General features: G+C 45.3%; 1 protein-coding gene across 1 annotated transcript in view; it reads left to right on the forward strand.

The window, feature by feature from the left end:
- Positions 1 to 3,611: 3,611 nt before the first annotated feature.
- Positions 3,612 to 20,946, forward strand: part of nid2a (nidogen 2a (osteonidogen)) — a 50,287-nt gene continuing 32,952 nt past the window's right edge. Inside the window, 9 exon segments of the mRNA XM_083758857.1 lie at positions 3,612 to 4,025; positions 5,521 to 5,706; positions 6,166 to 6,282; positions 16,925 to 17,026; positions 17,574 to 17,713; positions 18,261 to 18,393; positions 18,829 to 19,148; positions 19,151 to 19,190; positions 19,986 to 20,079. Of these exon segments, the coding sequence (XP_083614983.1) occupies positions 3,816 to 4,025; positions 5,521 to 5,706; positions 6,166 to 6,282; positions 16,925 to 17,026; positions 17,574 to 17,713; positions 18,261 to 18,393; positions 18,829 to 19,148; positions 19,151 to 19,190; positions 19,986 to 20,079 (1,342 nt within the window). The 5' untranslated portion in view covers positions 3,612 to 3,815.

The raw sequence follows: 20,946 nt of genomic DNA on the forward strand, positions 1-20,946 counted from the left end.
AGTCAGTGGTAGCATCATTGATACATAATTAAATTGTGGCGCTATAACCATCTTAATAGTATTAACTTTGCCCCATAAAGTAAGATTAATTATTTTCGGAGTGCATTATCTTAAATAACATCCTTAATAATGTGCAACATGAAATGGTCCCCTTTCAATTTCTGCAAGGGAGCGTGATTTCACCGGTATTGTTCACGCTGTACACAAGCGGCTGTAGGAGTGAGTCAGATAACACCTGTATTGTTAAATTTGCAGATTACACAGCTATTGTTGGTCTGATTGAGGATGATGAGATAAGATATCGAAGAACAGTGGACGAGTTTGCCGGCTGGTGCAGGAGTAACTTAATTCCTTCAGCTGAATATCAAAAAAACGAAGGAGGTCATATTTGACCTTAGGAGTTAGGACTGGTGCTCATGCACACCAGGAAATGGTCATTGGTGGGGATGGGGTAGTGATTGTGGAGGAATACAAGTACTTGGGTACAACGATTGATTCCAAGTTGACATGGAATTCCAACACTCATTCCATCTATAAGAAAGGTCAGGCAGAGGCTGCATTTTATGCGCAGACTGAAACAGTATAACATGGGAAAAAATGGCACTTTTAGTTTTTCATCGATCCTTTGTGGAGAGTGCATTGACATTTTGTTTTGTTTCATGGTATGGCTCATTATCATTGGTTAATAAGAACAAACTCCATAAAATTATCAACGTGTCCAGCAAAATAGCTGGGGTACGATTTGAGAGTATGACCTCAATGTATGAGACCCGGGTACTCAGGAAGGAGAAAGCTATTACTAGGGACAATACACAGCCAATACCATCTTTTACCATACATGGTACATGGTACCTTCCCTGCAGGCTAGGGCCTCAAGATCGTTTGTATAGGACTTATGACTTAATTATGACTTATTATGACTTATGATCAAGCAGGCCCCATCTCAGTTCTGTGCATAAAGTGTGATGTGATGCCTCCTGGAACTATGACTGCATGGTGGCCTTCTGTTGGCATTGTTTCTTTATTGTCTATGTACTGTGTGATCTGTTTGTTTCCATATGTTTTATGTATATCCTGATGACTGCTGTACACAAAACAAATTTCCGAAGGGACAGATAAAGTATCTATCCATCTATCCATCTATCCATCCATCCATCCATCCATCCATCCATCCATCCATCCATCCATCCATCCATCCCTCCCTCCCTCCCAATATAGTGTTTATTATTTGCTGGGCAATGGAGTGGCTGCACCACTGACTCAAAGAGCGTCAAACCTGCACAATGAGTAATTTGAGTCACTAGATGGCGCAGGATATTTATTTAAAGGTTCAAATGTGTACTCCATTTACCATCATCCATTTATTAAATTGATTACCAACTTTTATTCATTAACAAATGAAATAATTAAACCGTAATAGATGAAGACATGTAGGCTATATGTTAACACAGCACACACAACACGATAAGCTAATAAATGAACTCCTATGATCTTATAGTTTGTTAAAAATTACTTATGTAATTTGATGAATTGAACAAGGTGGGTGGACCCTCTTGTAAACAAGTGTAATACCATACCATACCATACCATACCATAACATCTTAGGGGCAGCGGTGGCCGAATGGTTTGCGGAGTGGTCTTGATATCGGAAGGTCGCTAGTTCGTGTCCCCGGACCGGCACGTTCAAATTACCACCGCTGAAGTGCCCTTGGACAAGGCACAAGGAACCCCTATCATGAAATGTTCTATGAGCAGGGCCTGGCTGTAAACAAGTTCTTGAGCTTAGTCCAGTTACCCTGGGTAAACATAGTACCTTTCCTTTCCTTTATTTATATAGCACATTTAAATAACAAGTTGTACCAAAGTGCTTTACAATAAAATAATAAAAATCACAACTTCATTTAAAAAACAAACAACATACAGTACACAGTACACAGTGTCACTTTCAACATCAGAAACAGCTCATACTATGCTTAGAAAAGCCAAAGAATAAAGATACGTCTTGAGGTGTGATTTAAACACCTGAAGAGTGGGGGCTTGTCTTATAGAGGCAGCTCATTCCAGAGCTTGGGAGCTGCCACTGCAAAAGCCCGGTTCCCTCTGAGCTTCAGCCTTGATTTAGGCACCACCAGGAGAAGCTGGTCAGAGGACCTGAGGGTCCTTGTGGGAACATAAGGTTTCAGCAATTCAGAGAGATAAATGGGTGCCATACATGGGTGCTTTAATGCTTAAAGATGGAGTGCCACGATTTTTTTCCACCCTAAAACATGATCATCGGGTATTATTATAATATAAGGAGGAATAACTTTTTCCAAAAAGTGTACAGTATTTGTTAAAAGCATGCTTTTGTGTGGACACGCTCACATATTCATTAAATATGCCTGGTTTGCCTGGTGGGTGGTGGTGGTGATCCACCTGAACTGAAGCCACACCCACAGCTGTAGTTGTATGATAAAGGGGGAGGGGTTAGGGGAGGGGCTGATAGTGTGAAGTCACTATTTTACTGTTTATTTCATTGGCCTGTTTGACTATCAAGGGTTCCGCCTCCAGGAAGAAACCCTAAATACAAAGTTAATACACTATTGCAATAATTGCACATACAAACGACTCCAGGGTGTCTAATGAAGTACTGTCACCTCATAGACACATGAAAAACTGGATTGGGTCGTCCACGCACAGTTAACAGTCTTTGTATTGAGTTTGTGCTTGAAATGTACTGTAATTCTGCAAACTGTTAATAAATATTTCAATCAATCAATGAATCAATCAATCAAATTGTGGAAAATAAATTAATGTGCTTAAATAAAATATATCAGAATAGCACAACGGTGCCTGGGTAGGCATGTGGCACTTTGGTTTGTTTGATTGGTTGAATACTTTATTAACAGTTTGCAGAAAAAAGCACAGGGAAGTATAGGCCTACATTTCAATACAACCCAAGAAAGCCTATATGGCTTGTTTCCATTGGGGTCCTTCATATTCAATTCAGTTTGGTGAATACAATTATTTATTCATTTATTCACTCATTATTTATTTATACATTATTTATTAAAAAATGTATTCATGTCATTTTCACCATTAATCGTGAAAATCACGTGTAGAGTAGTAGCCCAAGTCCAAGACCGGCTCAACTCGCATCACATGTAGGCCTAGGGAATGTATGATGAGAAAGAAAGTCACACATCCATGGGGGTTCAAATTAAAACGGGCTCCCCTTGAAGAATTTAATTGCATTTCTTAGGCTACAATTTAAGAAAAAGTGTGATTGCGCATAATAGCCTACATCACAAGTGTGTGCGTGCACACGAATATACTGTATGCGTAACAAAATTACGCAATGTGACTCGTTGTTGTAAAAAGAGATAGAGTTACATCCGGATTTAATATGATCTATTTGTCTTTTCCTAATGCGAGCCAGATGTGGCCTCTTCTTCCAACTCCCTGTCCTGTCCTCTCTCGTGTCACTCAGACCAGTCGTGTCCAATCAAAACGGCCGCAGCTCTCCCTAAACACCTCCTATGCGCTCCTCCCTCCCTCCCTCCCTCCCTCCCTCCCAGCCAAGTAACTTCAACAGGAGGTGTGGGAGTGATTCGCTCCACTCTGCAGCGCACCATCCCTCTCTACCGTCTCTTTTCATCTCTCCCTCTCCCACAGTCCACACACGCACCCACCGCTGCTGCTACGCTACCAGTGCGCGCAACGAACGCAACCTGTGTGAACTCTAAGACTTTGCCGCACAAACTTTTTTGTTTGTGTGCAATCGCTCAATGCTGCAAAGTTCTTGAATCGAAACGAACCAGCTGGGCTCTGCAATCATGGCGAGAGAGAAGTTCAGGTTGTTTTTGCTGGGTCTGCTGTGCTGCTGCAGTGTGTCCGTGGTGACGGCCATCCAGCGGACCGAGATGTTCCCCTACGGGTCGCTGAGTGGAGACCTGACCCTGGCCGAGGGAGACGATGAGACCGCTAGGGTTCTGGCACTGCCCAGACCCCTCTACTTCTACAGCTCCCAGTTCACCCAGCTCTATGTGAGTACTACTATGTGATGAAATAATGAGATGTATGCGAGTATAACATCTGAAATAATAATTAAATAATGAGCTGTATGTTAGTATATCTGAAATGATTCAATAATGAGCTGTATCATGTGATTATCTGAAATTATTCAATGAGATATGTTTGAAATATTCATAACTCAACCAATGAATGCTTCATGCTTTGCTTTGTTGACTAAACTTCTGGAAAATATGTGAAATATTGTAAACCATGCATGATTTGGAGGCATGAGTTAGTATGGGAGAATGAAGATGAGATAATCACACTCTTGGCTAACTTAGAATATAGTTATGATTATTATCTTCAAATAGTATTTGGGATTAACTTGCTTGTGTGAATATAGTTTAGGTATTGGCAATTTAAACTTTTCAGGCAATTTTGTGGCTTTCTGTGAATGATGGTATGGTCAATTATAGATGGGCTACTTGTCTCCAATGTTGTTTTTCTTTGTCTCATGGGGGGGATGGGGGGGGGATTAATTTCTAATTCATTACATGGGTGACTTCTTTCAGCAGAGCCCTATGGTCAACTTGTAAGTTGACCATAGGACAAGTGTGTCCCTATTTTAGTTTTACCGCAGAAAAGTAACAGGAAACAAGAATATGCGGTTAATGTACTGTAAGCTTTTGCAGTGAGTGAAGAAAGTCTAAAACAAGCATGATTGAGGCTGGGTTGGCACTGCAGGCAACGTAGACAGGCTTACAGTCTGAACCAAAACATGAGTCAGTGGCTGATTTGTTGTTGTTTTAAATCAATTCCAAAAGCGTATAAACAGCAGCACAGTTGTAAACTTGTCAGTACCATTTAATGTATTAATTCACCGACTTTCAAGACAAATTGTCTTTTATTCACTTTTCATTCGTGTGATATCACGATCATGGATTTCATATAGCCTAGGCCTACTATAGTATAGTGGAGAAATCATTGACCTCTGGCTTTTGATTCATGCTGAAGAAACCGACTCACTGCTTATACTACGTCACTGATCAGATCATTTAATTTAATTAGACAGCAGTGTGTCAACCAAGACAATGTGAATCCAACAGTGCTATGTCGCTGATAAATTAATATGAACCATTCATTATCTTCCAAATCAGACAGCAAGGTGAATCTCACAGTGCTAATCTGATTGAATCAGTGATTGGTATGACCTCTATTCACTCAGACGTGACAGTTTTGACTCCTTTTTCGCGCTTTAAAAAACAAAAAAACAGTTACAGGGATGTTTCGTTAATTCGTTAATATGTTTGGTCTGATAACTTCACACAATAACTAAATTCAATTCAAATGGCTTTATTAATATATATGAGAAAACAAAGCAAAAAGTGGAACAATACAATAAAAAATTGTATACCGGTACACTTGAAAGTCAGAATCTCCAATTATCTCCAAGATCACTCGATGCAGATAGTGCAGGAATACACACAATAACTCTCTCTCTCTCTCTCTCTCTGCGTCTGTCTCCAGGTGGCCACCAATGGCATCGTCTCGGCCCAGGACCTCCCCATGGAGAAGCAGTACGTGGACGATGGCTTCCCCACAGACTTCCCCGTGGTCGCCCCGTTCCTGGCGGACATAGACACCAGCGGAGGGAAAGGACAGATCTACTACAGGCTGACCGAGACGCCCAGCATCCTCAACAGGGTGGCCCAGGTAACGAGTCTAACGACGGGCCGTATACAGCAACACATCCAGGGACTTTAAAGCGGCAATGTTACTTTATAGCTATAGCTACATTAGCTAGTTTCTCAACCAGTGGTCATTGAGGGAGTTCCAGGTGATCCCCATAGATCTTTACACCGTCTACACAATTGTCTGCGAGGCTTCATCTCATTCAATGGTGGTCCGTGGCTCAAACGCAGGATAAATAATGGGCCTTGATATGAAAAGGGTTGAAAAACCACTGCTTATAGTAAAGTTCACTGGGCTGCACAAGGTCACAATGAAGATAAAATGGGAATAACTCAATGCCGAACTGAATTAAGTGGCTGTGGGGGAGTCTGTTTATCTGTGTGCAGATTAGTTTATCCATTCACTTGTTCATTTAATTGCTCTTCCTGCCTTCACCTACTCATTCACTCACTGTAATTCTCGTTCATTCGGCCGTTCCAGGAAGTACACAGAGGATTCCCAGACGCGAAGTTCACACCCACGCACGCCGTCGTGGCCACCTGGGAGAATGTCGGGGCGTACGAAGAGCCCAGTCGCACCGCTGGGCCGACCAACCAGGTAAGAGACGCAGAGAGAGGAGGAGTGGATGGAGTGCTAGATTATTGCACTACTGTGGGCTTGCAGATCTGCTATTTTTGAATGTATGTGAGAATTTGCCCAGAATAGGGACGTCAGGGCCACTGTGGTTAAAGTGTAAATAGCCAGTGAGTCTTTTGGTTCAACTGTCCATATCCGGCCACTATGTGCTGGTTTGGCAAAACGCCTTGCTGCTGGACAGGACACTCGGATTCCTGGAAGGCGTGCACTCTTTTTCCTTGTGTGTGAGCAGTAATTTGCCTCCAGTAAGAAAAGAAGAAGAAGATGACAGCGGGGTTCTTCTATTTATAGACCTCCCCCCACCCACCATTTGCCTCTTGACCTTATCCAGGGGTGAGAGGACATCTTTAGGGGTCATCAGCATGTGTCCCCCGCCCCTCCCCCGTCCTCGTGTCCCCCTCCCAACTCGTTATCCTCCCTACTGTTCTCTCTCTCTCTCTCTCTCTCACACACACACACACACACACACACACACACACACACACACACACATCCACATCATGGTCTTGTTTCTCACACTCTATCTAGCCTTGCGGACACTGCCTCCTCTGCTTCGTCATCCAGTAAAGTTCACCGCTTTAGTGTCAAGCTGAAACTGTAACCAAATCTGGTCGTCTCTTCGCTTCCTAGAGGTTAACCAAATCAATTCAAATTAATAATTCAAATCCAGACGGGTCCAATTAAGCCTGTGTGACAGTAGTGGCTTCAACAAAGGATCATCAAAAGTGTTGGTCTTAATCATTTAAGCTGTAAATATGATGCTCTGCTCAATAGTCAAAACATGTTTGTGAGCTTTACTTGAAGATTGGGTATTTTTTTAAATCTTTTTTCTCTCCTGAAGGTGGTTAGACACTTCCACAACCATAGTTCCCCAGTGGTCTAGGCCTTCTTCTTTTTATCCCTGAGTCTACAGTACCAAATCTCTTCGCCGAACATAGCCTATGTACAGTATGTACCGGTACAAGATGGTATTTCTTTTGTCAAATGTTTGCCCCCAGAATATGGACACTTAGGGTTTCACGTGGTAAATTAAGTTTGGAGCTCTCAGCTAGCGTCCCGAGAGGTTCCGAGAGGAGCTATCTGTCAGTACCAGTGCAGTTCTCACCAGTAGTACTGACGTCAGGGGGTTATATCACAAGGTGCTGACAGGCTCCAGCGTTATTGGTTTCTTCATAAGTTCTAGTCTCTGGGAGGCCTGTTTTTTATGGCCATTTTATTGAGGAGAATCAATTGAGCGCGGCTGACTCCGTCTGTGGCGTACTGGACAAAATGTAAACACGGGAAACGGATTTTACACGCCACTCGCCTCGGGGGTGGAGGTGGGGGGTCGACTCGAGAAGAGCGTGGCTTTAGAAGTGGGCTTGAATTTGCATGGAAGAAGGGGGGCGGGGGAATAGAGGGGGGGGGGGCATCATACCCCCCTTCTCGAACCCACCCTCTAGCCTTTACTTTGAATGTATTGAGTCAAAGCAGTGCATTGTTAGGCCTAGCTTGTGGCCAGCATGTGGGATGGACAGAGAGACAGAGGGGGAATGCCCCAGGGGGTCTCTCTTTCACTCTCATCTGTGTTTATCCTGTCATTTCTCCCCCTTAACTCCTTTGTCTTTGTTTTCTTCCTATCCTCTTCCCCCATTGTGTGTTTGTATGTATGTATGTATGCATGCATGCATATTTGGGAATGAGTGATGTAGTGACTTTTGGGGGGTTGCTGGTGGTGTTTGTAGAAAGGAGGGTCATTGGTTTATGAGAATTAATGAGGTACAGTATATCAGTCAGAACGACCTCTCTTAAGGACAATGAAATATTCTCCACCACACCGGTGTCTATTAAAACTCAATTTTTAGTCCCAAACCATACCAATGATTCACCATGCAACTCCTTGTTGCAACCAAATGGTTGCGAGTAGTTAGTTGCATGCAACCATTATCCCCAATGGCAATTGCAAGAGTTGCATTGGTGTGACATAAAACTGTTTTGTTGGAAGTTGCGACTAGTTGCAGTGGTGTCGTTTAGGCCTTAATTTAAAACTTACTTTGCATGCACAACGTTGAATGCCTTTGACAATGAATGCCCAGTTTTGAGTGTTTGTCCCAACAGGAACATTGAATGCCATTGACAATGAATGGCCAGTTTTGAGTTTGTGTAAACACAGACATTGAAGACAAAAGTGAGGATGCAAATTGTGATTAGCCGGAATGAAATGATGGATGATGACGTATGATATCATTTCACACGGATGTGATTTTTTTCTCCCCAAATGGAAAGAGTAAATTCTGAATTTATGTTAATACTACATGCACGACATGCCATTTCAAACCGTGATTGTAGAAATAGTAAGAATGCATAAATTAAATGCTTGAAAGGAATGTTAAAACGACTGCTGGGCTAATTTCACCATAACCCCCCCCCCCCCCCGGACCTTAGCATAATGCTAAGGGAGGCTTAGCGACCAAATGAATAGGTCTCTCTAGTAGTGCTTAACCTTCCTTTTAAATCTACAAATGGGGGTCAGGCCAGAAGAATGAGCATGGTTTGTGTGTGTCGCCTGGGTACTGAGACTGCATTCAGTGTGTGACTCTCTATCTCCAGCTAGTCTGATAGCATCTCCCTTTGAACTGATTAGCCCAGAGGGGCTGCTGGGTTGGGTGTGGTGTGTGTGTTTACGTTTCAACTGATTAACTTGTGTGTGTGTGTGTGTGTGTGTGTGTGTGCGTGCGCATTAGGGATGGGGGCTGGGGTAGTACTGTCAGGAAGGTGTTGGTGAGTGGTTCATGCCAAAACCACACCAATGATTCGCCATGCGCAACCCCTTGCAACCAAACGGTTGTGAGTACCGGTAGTTAGTTGCATGAAACCATTATCCCCAATGGCAGTTGCAAGGAGTTGCATTGGTGGGACATGTCCTTAAAGGTGTTTTGTTGCATGGCATTGCATTGGAGCGGTCTCGGCCTAAGCAGTGGTAATTCAGGCTGCAAAATGTATGTGGAAAAAAAATGCCTGGAAAAGAAAGTGAAAATTGGGATTACGTACGTACGTAAGTAAAGGGGACAGGAAGGTGAGAGAATGAACGGGAGAGAGATACATAGAGGTAGCAAGAGAGAGAGAGAGAAGGCTAAGCTCTTAATGTTATGAATGGACAGTCTTGTTGTGTGTATTAAAGTAAGCATCTGTGTGAGGCTAATGGCAGCTATTAGCTTAATGGGTAAATAATGAGAAAAGTCACACACACACACACACACACACACACACACACACACACACACACTGACTGAATAAACTGTTGCATTTGAAGTTTGAACACATATCAGAAAGGTAGCGGTGTGCACACTGCTTTATTTCACCAGACTCAGAATTAATTATGCAAACTTTACTGGTATTTTGATTCAACATTCTTATAGGCATTTTATTGTTTAAGTTGGGGTCGATTTTTACTTTGCGATTTCCCAAAAACACAGAATACATCAGGAAGCGTAGCGCCAGACCTCTGCGTCCTCCTCCCACAACAATAGTAGGATACATTAAATTGAATATTGAGTGCAGTGAATACTCAGAGTATTGTGCGCATTGGAGCAGAGAGAGACGTGTGCAGAGTTGCACAACACATTGAAACATGATTGAAGGACAACAGGAGCGCACATGGACACGGAAAGACACATGCGATGGACAGGAGAGATTGCACACATATCACCTCATCTGGCCCCAGAGAGAGCCATGCTATAAACTACACCCAGTTGGTCTTCAGATTTCAGTTCAGATGCCGGTGCTTGAACACTGAACAGTGCATTATATGTGCTCTGTGGTTCGCCGGGCAGAGTCACATGGAGCCGAATGAATGAATGGATTGCTCTGTGACCTCCTCTCCTCTCCTCTCCTTGACTCTCCTCACCTCTCCTCTCCACTTCTCTGCTCTCCTCGCTTCAGCTCTCCTCTCCTGCTCATCTGTAACACATTAGGATATGGTTACTATCTGGCCTTATTTGTTGTTTCTGGGGGGGATACCCCTGCACTGACGCACAGACGGGATGGGGGCGGATTGGTTTGGGACGCGGTGGGAGGGGGAGATGGGGGGGTGGCAGGAAATACACCACTCCATAGTTCAAAGAGGAACCTCAAGGACTTTTGACGTTGGGCACTCATTGTCGTTTCGGTGCCGGAGGATATTTGTTCTGTATTGACCATGGTCTCCCTTCTTTCATAGACTACAGAGATGAGGAGAGACCAGTACAATCCTCAGTGTTATACGTGTATCCATCTGTAGCGCCTCAGACAGGGTCCATAATGGACCCATACTGGTCCATTCGTAACCTCTGAGAGTTCAATGAACACAGAGGATTGTTACAGTGTGTGAGTCTCTGGATGTTACTAGACGACGGCCTCAGACTCTTAGCTCATGTTCATAAAAGCTGACAGGACTGTCCCTGGGCCATTAGCCTGCAATGTTTGTGTTTGTATGTGTGTGTGCGCGTGTGTGTGGCTGTGTGTGTGCGTGTGCAATAGTGCATGTGCACGTGTGCCAGTTCCCACACTGGCAGTTAAGTCTGTAAAAATGTAGTGAAGTTGGCAACTGGCCTGCATCTGGTTTCTCTCTGTCTGTGTCTCTTCCTCCCTCCCTCCCTTCCTCTCTCTCTCTCTCTCTCTCTCTCTCTCTCTCTCTCTCTCTCTCTCTCTCTCTCTCTCTCTCTCTCTCTCTCTCTCTCTCTGCTTGATTGCAGCTGTGGCTAAAGCTGAAAAGTTGGCAGCAACAAACAAACAAGTGGACATCTGTACAGCACATTGTTCACGTTCTGATGTCTCTCTCTCTCCCCCTAGGATGATTACAACATGATTGATAACACCTGTTGTATAATGTCCTGAGTCATTCATTAGAAGCCAGTCAGAAAACCAACAGGGCAGTGATTTTTACTGGTGTAACTAATCTGTACTTCGCTGAAGTTAAGTCAAGGATAAGGTTGCCTATTTAACCTCAAGTATTATCAAACTAAACCAAGTGTACCGCAATAGATGTAAGCTTAGCTAAAGTGTACAATAAAACAATATACTAAACTGCGTTGAACTAAGATGACAAAATGAAGACGTATCAAGTCAACCAGACAAAATGTGCATACATTCGACTTCATGGCGTGCTTAGTATTTCCCTCCAGGGGTCTTCCCTCGTAGCACCCCCTTGATCTGTAACATTTGGTCGGCATTAGAACATAGCGCTGCGGTGAAAGTGGAAATAGAAAGACTCTTGTCACATGAATTGGACACAGTCGCCGCTGCAGTAGGCGTTCCCCACAACACTACAACCCTGACTTGAACCGACGGCTAAACCACTTATTTCTTGTACCGCATAATCACCACGATCTGTGTTACAATTAGACTCAACGTCTCTGTCGTATGTCAACCTCCCCCCCTCCGTCCTTCTTCCTGTTCCTCTCTACTGTACATATAATCTATAGATAGATTATTTATTACTGTCCGGGAGAAAATCTGTTCTACAATCCTCACTTGAGACATTGATACTTGGCCATCCACTCATGCCTGTGTGGATTGCTCTGATGAAGGCTCTTAGGCGGAAATGTTAGTACTTTGTTCTCCATTGATTTGAAATGTGGGACGTGCTAACCTTTTTGGGATATATTTCAATTCCAATTTTTGACATGCGTTAGATTGCTTCATTGAAGCAGGAATCAATGCTCTGAATTGTTGGTTTCTTGGATTAGTTTATAAACCACCAAGCTATTGACAAAAAAGCGTCTACAAACAGTGATTCCAAACCTGTGGAGCCGGGGGCCACTGGCAGGCCAGCCATGTTAAGTGGCCAGAGAGGTGGGCTGCAAACGCTTTTGAGATTTTCACGTAAGAATGCTCGATTGTTAATTGCTTAATTGTGATTGTCTGTTGGGGTGGCTGGTGTGTATATAGCCGTGGTGGGGTCTTTGTATGGAAACAGAGTCCCATGGGGAAGTCTTTGTGTGGAAGCTTCAGGTTCCTAGACGGCATGTCTGTGAAGTCCACTGTCTTCTTATCAGGACAAGGACATCATCACCGTGACCCAGGTGGTCTCAGAAGGACAAGAAGTCACCTCAGTCAGCACTGATGTTGTCATCACCCACTAAGCCCCTAAAAGCCAGTTCCCTGCAGTGTCCCTAACTAACACACTGCGTGTGATGTCTGCTCCCCCACCGCCCACCCGCCCCCTTCCACTTTGTCACACCTTGTTTAAAGAACGTCCTCAAACTGCTTTTAGACTGAGCTCACGCGTGCGTGCTCTCTCTCTCACACACACGCACGCACACACAAACACACACACACACACACACACACACACACACACTCTAGCACAGACTAGCAGACATGCTGAAGTCCTTTGATGTGTCCTGGCTGCAATTTGTTGTCTTCCAGCTGTGGGTCTGTAAAACACACCGGGACCACTTCATTAACACACGCGCGCACACACGCATGCTCCGCCAGGATAGTATAGAATGATGAAGCTTGTTTCACACCTGATGAGAATTCCTCCTTCTTTACGCTTCATTGAACGAAGATCGCCAACCGGAGCCGGGCAGTCGGTCCGTAGTGTGAAGGACTTTGTGGTGCTAGCCCGTCCCCCATCCACTCAAACCAAAGACCCGCTCCCCATTCAGAGACGGACGAGGAGAGTTTGTATTGGTCAAAGAGGCAAAGCTGCGACCGCTCGTTAACCAAACAAATCCCTATTCTGGACATGTCGTATTGGGCAAACTCAAACTCTTGTGTGTCAGCTATTCCTTTGTATATTTAAGTTATTTGTGACAGCCCTACTCGCACTGTGTCGCGAGCGTCCATTAAGCGATGTTCTCCACCACCGCCGCTGCCACAAACGGCAGTGTCTCATCCTTTCATGTCTTTGTCCCTCCAGACGGAATTCCTTTCTCAGTTTTGATTTGCTTTTAAACTACGTATGTAATGTTTCTTCTCATGGATTGAATTGAGAGATCGCAGTTTCGTTAAATCGCACTCTCTGACCACGTATTGTTTCCGTCTACACCAAATCTGTTTGGCAGCAATAGCCAATCTACAAGCTGCTATTTCGGCGAATCATGTTCCCCCCAGAATAGGCTAAACAAGTGGCTACACTTTAGTCACCAAGATTAGTAGCAAGGGAGAAAAACATTGTATCAATGGCTTGGGAGAGAAGAGTAGAGTGGTGGAAAGAGAAGAGTAGAGTGGTGGAAAGCAAGGGATGGAATGAGACAAGAAAGACAGACGACGCATGAGACACAGACAAGAGGAAAGACCCCCCCCCAATACTAATTACAATGTGCCTGGGGGCTATAAAGGCCTTCCACGCCCACAAACAACACAAGATGACTTAAAGATGTTGGTGTAAACAATTAACCACGCACGAACGCACACACACACACACACACACACACACACACACACACACACACACACACACACACACACACACACACACACACACACACACACACACACACACACACACAGACATGCTGTCATACCTACACACACACACACACACACACACACACACACACACACACACACACACACACACACGCACGCACGCACGCACACACACACTGGTCTGGTGGATATGGTTTGGGGGAGGGCCACTGCATTATGTCTGTTCTGTACATGTGTTTGTGCGTCTGAACGACCTTCATGGTGATGTTACAACATGGCACCGAGACATCATTACTAGATTACTAGCACGCACGCACTAACGCACACACACACGCACACACAGGAAGACAGCTGTGGTGGGCAACATCTGGGCTGGGCGATGTGTGTGTGTGTGTGTGTGTGTGTACACACACGTGTGTGCGTGAGTTTGAGGAGAGATAAAGTTGATTCCGTCCCAGAGGAAAACATTGTGGGATCACCCACACACAGTTTTCCTTCCATTCGTCAAATCATTTGTTTCTTCAAGCGTGGGCCGCGAAACCTCAACGTGCCCTGGCCCTGTGTAGTGGTCCTCCCACATGACCTGAGTAGAGTAATGTGATGTTCTAATGAGTGCCAGGGTCCCTGTGTGACAAGACGTACATCCACTCTTTATGTTCGGGTCTCCCACGTCGCTGGAGGAGAGCACTACTATGTCTTAACCACGTACAATACACCGGCCCACTGGCCCTATTCTGAGCGTGTAATATAGGGCGAACATTCAACAAAAACCCAGCACAGACATTTAAAAAAGAAATAGGCCAACATTAAACAAAGATAGCAGATCTACATGTTCACGCAACGCTTGTGAGCTTGTAAGATTGTCTGTCTTCGTTATTTGGCGTACAACAAACTCTAATGGGTTTAAGTAGTTAATGAGTGAGAAGACACAAGTCTGCTAGCTGCTCTCTTTATGTTTGGGTGCTTAATTGGTGTTAATGAGCCTGGAAGGGGGGGGGGGGGATTAAGTCTTTCATTCACAATTATATACTTAGTTACCACACAACGTTCTTGTATAATCTGTCATTCAAACAGAAAGTTCCCCCTCCACACCACAATCCTAATTCAGGATGGTCTCTAGATGAAGTCTCTGTGAGAAAACCATGGCATGGGATTTGAACCCTGATCTTCTAGTTCTTGGTTAGATATGTCTAAATATTGTAGGGGCATTATCTCTAATTCTACCTGTGTGTCATATTGTCAGCTCTTGCTATGGAAGTTTGGAGGCTGTGTGTGTGTGTGCGCCTGTGCGTGCAGGGTTGTTTGATTTTGTGGATGGGGGGGTCTGTGATATAAAGTGATTAAGCGTCTGGGACCGTGTGTGGGTGGGTGGGGATGGCGGGTGACATTTGGCAATTCCCACAGCATTTCTCACCGAGATGGTAATTGTAAACACATAGGGAAGTGTCTGCGGAGGCTGTTTTTTTTTCCTTCCTTACACTCGGTAACAAAGTGTTGCTCCTAGCACATCAAAGACAACATCCCAATTCCTCCTGAGGGAATTCACACGTTTGTGTCTCGTCTCGGTGTCCCGCCGTGCATTACTAATCTAATGCATTGAGATGATGAGTGAATCTTAAATCAAGTAGCCAGACAGATGACATGCTTGTCATGGACCCGTAGTAAGTAACCACAGCTGTTGGCCACAACATGCACAATGTTTTTTGTTTTTTTTAGCGTTGGCCTTTTTAAAGGGGAACTTTGCCGACGTTTAACGCCGAGCCCTCTTATCTCTGGACGAGGCCGAGTGAACTACAGACATGCGGCTTCCCCGGGCGGGCCGTGTGCTCTGCATGTCCAGAGTTCACTCTGTAAGGGTCTCTACGAGGTTGATTCATGGCCACAGCCTTTGCAGAGATGTCCTTGTTTGGTGACAAATTGCATTCTGCGTCTCTCACTGCTCCAAAGTTAAGCGGAATCATGGTGTTTGCTGTTGGAGCTAGTCGGTAGTAGTCGCCATACCTTCGTTTTAGACTATCGACCGTGTGCACCCCCCCCCAATCACTTCCTCGTCACTAGCAACGTGAGCTACAAGTAAGGGAGAACGAACGGGGAGGATGTCTGGAGTTTATTGGAGAGCGAGAGAGGTGTGATGAGGAAAGGGACTGAGGCATCAGGAGAGGTGTGAAGTTTAAATATGAACAGTGTGTGTCAAGAGCTGAGCTCGACACAAACTCTCACTGAGCCCACACTCACCGCTAGCCCAGGCCAGCCAAACACTGCTAGATAAAGTGCCGGGCGGTCACCACAACACTGCTGGATAAAGTGCTGGGCGGTCACCAGGCCAGCCAAACACTGCTAGATAAAGTGCCGGGCGGTCACCACAATACTGCTGGATAAAGTGCTGGGCGGTCACCAGGCCAGCCAAACACTGCTGGATAAAGTGCTGGGCGGTCACCAGGCCAGCCAATTAAACACTGCTGGATAAAGTGCCGGGCGGTCAACCAGTATGGCTTTCCTTTTAAAAAACGAAATAAAAGTGTTAGGTGAAGATGACAAGAAGTGAGAGGTCATGGAAGTACACGATACACACAGTTCAAGTAGTTCTTTGTCTCAGGGCTATATAGGACCATATTTATACACATAAGATTAGAGAGCTAAGGCCGGCGTGGGCCGCGCCACGGAGCCAAGCTGTACCCATAACACTAAGTACAATCAATACCGCGCCAGCTCACAGGAATATTCAGCACTGCTGCAAAGGACAAATAAATAACATCTTGGTGTCAAGACGACTGCTCACACAGACCAGTACACAAGACGGCAAGGCCACACCTAACAGTGTGAATATGAGACAACAGCACGCAGCACACAGTGGACACATTGCTCCTAATTGGCGTCTTTATAATGTTTTTGTTTTGTTGTTATGGAAATGTCGTCGCTGTCGTGTCGGCAAATGTTGCGCGACACTATCATACGGCAAAGTATGAAATAGCCAGGGCATTCCTTTTATGGAAAACAAAACATGAATACAGAGATAGAAGGTTTCTGCCCTACAGCTAATTTTATTTCTAAGATGGCCTGCCACAGCTGAATGTATCTAGGATTCACACTTAACTGGTGTTTTGATCCTCTCCTCTCCTCTCCTCTCCTCTCCTCTCCTCTCCTCTCCTCTCCTCTCCTCTCCTCTCCTCTCCTCTCCTCTCCTCTCCTCTCCTCTCCTCTCCTCCAGGTGAATACGTTCCAGGTAGTAATAGCCTATGATGAGACTGACTCCTACGCTCTCTTCCTCTACCCTGAACATGGCCTGAACTTCTTCGGGACGCGACCGAAGGTAAACTATTTGCCCTTAGGCATTTTCTCTGTGTCATCCTTAGTAGCGACTTTAATTCCGTTGTGAACGTGCTGCAGCCGGCGCAGCGCCGCTCTGACATAATGAGATATTTTGATTTATTTAGCTGTGTTTCTGTATTTATTTACCATCCAGTTGGTTGTAGGGCTGTCACAATCATGACATAATCGCCATTATTTGAGATAATAACAATTAATTTTGCATTATCGTCAATCGTTTCCTTGTTGAAAAATGTCCATACATCTTCAAACACTTTTCAAAAATAGCAGAAATAGCAGATTTTTGAAAGAAAACAAATGATCTAATGTGTCAGTGATTTATTTTTATATTTAAGTTCATTTTGTCATCTGCCCGAGCAATCTGTGATTACTAAGCCTTTAAAGGCAACCAGAAATACAAATTGTAACGTTCCATTGTTAAATGCCAAAAAAAACCCCACAATTAAATCGTTAAGTTGGTTGACTCTTTTTGATTGAAACCTTCCCTCGTGTACTTGAGAACTTCCCTCACGTTCTCTCCTCTCGTCCAGGAGTCGTACAACGTGGAGATCGAGCTGCCTGCCAGAGTGGGTTTCAGCAGAGGGGAGGTGACGTTCCTGCTCTTCTCCCGGACAGAGGGACCTCACTACAGCGTGACCACCGACCAACAGAGTGTCAAAAACCTCTACCAGTAAGTACTGCTATCCCACTAAGACCCGAGGCCCGTTCTAACCAGTTCTCTGAAAAACCTGTATTGCCATCAGTGGTGATCAAACCTTTTCATGTCGAGGACCACCCCCCCCCCCCCCCCCCCCCCCCCCCCCATCTAAAAATATTTTGTTCCATGGACCCCCAACCCCCAGAAGCAAAGTCAAAAAAGGTTCAAAAATAGCAGATCTACAAGCTCATATATCTATCTATGGGCTTGTATATCTGCAATTTTTTAATAACCAAAGTATAAAATAATGCTTGATGGTTCAAATAAAAAATGACGCGGATGCTGTACCACTTTTAATGGGTTAAAGTAGTACGTACTAGCTTTAGTAATCGTGTTAACAAACCAGACTGCTGAATTACGTTTTAACTCCAATCTCTCCATCTCTCCATCTCTCTCTCTCTCTCTCTCTTTCTCACTCACTCACTCACTCACTCACTCACTCACTCACTCACTCACTCACTCACTCACTCACTCACTCACTCACTCACTCACTCACTCACTCACTCTCACACTCACTCAGGGTTGGCAACACAGGGGTTCCAGGAGTTTGGCTGTTCCACATTGGAAACCGTTATGCCTTTGACAACATCGTCCCGGCGTCCGTGGGCGGCCTTCTGGCCACGCCTCCCTCCCAAGGTCTCGGCCTTTCCCAGGTAACAACGCATTTAGGACTGTCTCTACTCAAAGTTGCAACCGACAGGCTTGATGTCCTACTACCTGGGATTTGAACCCAGGACCAAGCTTGTATTACTGTTTGGTCAGGGGAGATTGCGCACGTGAGCATCGGGCAGTACTACTCATAAACCAGCAGGTTTCCCGTCCAACAAAAGGCTGAACATTTCTCAACGGAAGAGTAGGAAGACCACCTTAAACCACTGCATATTATGCTAGTTGTATTGTATTAACATACCATACAGATTGGTAACAATGTCGTTGTATTCATTGAATAATATGAATGAATTATAATTCCTCCTCAGAGAATCAAGAGGTGTTTCTTTGACCGAGACATTCCGTGTACTCCTTTCCTGCCCGCTGGTAGTGTGTCTGACCCCTCCTTTGTTTCCGTTTTAACGTCTCATCCCTCCTAGGACTCCACGGCGCCCGAGTACGCGGACTACCCCGACAACACCTTCGACCCCGAGAACGCGGAGGAGGACGACTACCCCGTGACAGAAGGGGACCCCGAGTTCCAGCCTGCCGCGGGCAGCGACGTCATCCCCGAGACCCCTGAGACGCCAGAGAGCCAGGACCCCCAGCCACCCCCGTCCTCCCCAGCGGTGGAGTCTGACTCGGTGGTGACCGGAGGAGGAGCGGAGGAGGAGTACGAGGTCTCCAGGCCGTTGACCCCTGACCCCCCAGGCATGAGTCAGGGCCCTCGGGGGGCAGGAACTATGTCCCTCCTCCCTCGGAGCCGGCCAGCCAACCGGAGAGAGACGCGACGCAGCCACAGGTAACTATACCGCCACCGAGTCTTATTCTACACAGGGTTCCCACGGTCATTCCTGAACAGTTTTTACAAATAAATCCAGTCCTGGAAAAGGTTTGGAATTTATTAAAGGTTCTGGGAAAATTGTTGGCTATGCATTGTTTTTGGCTATTCGTTTTGTTAATAAAAAAAACTTTTTTCCAAAACATGTATGGGCAGCGTGATTACAGCCTAATGTGTACCAGTATGTGACAAAAACAGATCTACAAGCTCACAACGTGCTGCAGCGTGATCCTATGCCCTAAGATAGGTGGTCTACAGGTGTAGCAAAAATATTTGGAAATAGAATTATATATTCTATGCTTCATTGTTTTTTCACTGTCTTTGGGCATTGCACATAGGAGTAAGAGACTCATTATTGCGCTGAATGATTGATATATAGGCCTGGAAATTGGGCTGAATATGCTGGAAAAGGTTTGGAAATTCATTGGTATGTGTGGGAACCCTGTCTACATCATGAGTATTGTGTATCGTGGTTATCATCGCCCCTGAATATCCTGGAAACTATGCGGGCAATTTACACATTCACATCACGCCGAGGGTGGCTTGGCGTGGTGAAAGACGATCAGAGATCTCTGCCCTCCAAAATGTCTGGTGACATCTAAATTCAGTGTGTGGCCTAAAACCGTGTGGAAATGGAAACCATTTGGAAATAGAAAACGAAAAAAAAAGCTGGGATGTCGGGTTGGTATCAGGATTGTCACCCCCGTTCTCACCCTTCTACACCCCCCCCCCCCCCCCACCTGCAACCTGCTCTAGACTCCGTTGGAGGTTGTGGACGTGTACCCTCCGAGAAACGACGGTCACGTCGTCAGCGTAGATGTAGAGGATGACGTCAACTTTGACACCGGAGGTAAGAGACGGAGAGAGAGATGTGTGCAAGTGTGTATAATGTGTATGTATGTCTTGTAATATTATGTTTGTGCACGAAGGTAACAGATGACTGTGTTTGTGTGTGTGTGTGTGGGGGGGGGGGGGGGGGGGGGCTGTAAGTAAGGTCAAATATATAGGATGTCCCCTCTAAGGTTGCTCCCAAATGACTTAAGCGTAGCCCCTAATGTAATAAACACCTTGGTGACATCACTGTTAAAAAGCTGCTCCTTCCCTTAACAGTGCTTTTGAGCAAGGCACTTATGCTGAGACTGCAGAGCTGCTTAGAGGCCCACCTTACAATAGCGTGGTTGTGCTGGGCAGCTCCCTAGTTTGCGTGTGTGCGCGCGTGCGACGTGCGTGCGTGTGTGCGTCCGTGCGCGCGCCTGCTTGCCCTCCCTTTCCGCTGCAGCTATTTCTCTAAGCTGCTGCCATAAATACAGACAAGTTCTTAGTCAACTCACCTTATGTAAGGGTTAAATTGTGTGTGTGTGTGTGTGTGTGTGTGTGTGTGTGTGTGTGTGTGTGTGTGTGTGTGTGTGTGTGTGTGTGTGTGTGTGTGTGTGTGTGTGTGTGTGTGTGTGTGTGTGTGTGTGTGTGTGTGTGTGTGCGTGTGCGTGTGCGTGCGCTGCTGTGGGTGGCTATAATTCCCCTGTAGAATGAGGGAATGCTCAGCTCTGATCCCCCAACAGCTGTCCGCCAAAAACAGGAAGAGAGGAGAGGAAGGGGAGAGAGAGAGGGGGGGCGGTGCAAATTAGAGCAGAGTTGAATGAAGGGCTGTGCTTTGCTAGACGTATATAATACTGTATATTGTTGCCGTCAGGACTGGAAACCTTGTATGTCCGAAAAC

The sequence above is a fragment of the Protomyctophum parallelum genome (genome assembly GCF_964188405.1).
Source record: "Protomyctophum parallelum genome assembly, chromosome: 23".
Lineage (NCBI taxonomy): Eukaryota > Metazoa > Chordata > Actinopteri > Myctophiformes > Myctophidae > Protomyctophum > Protomyctophum parallelum.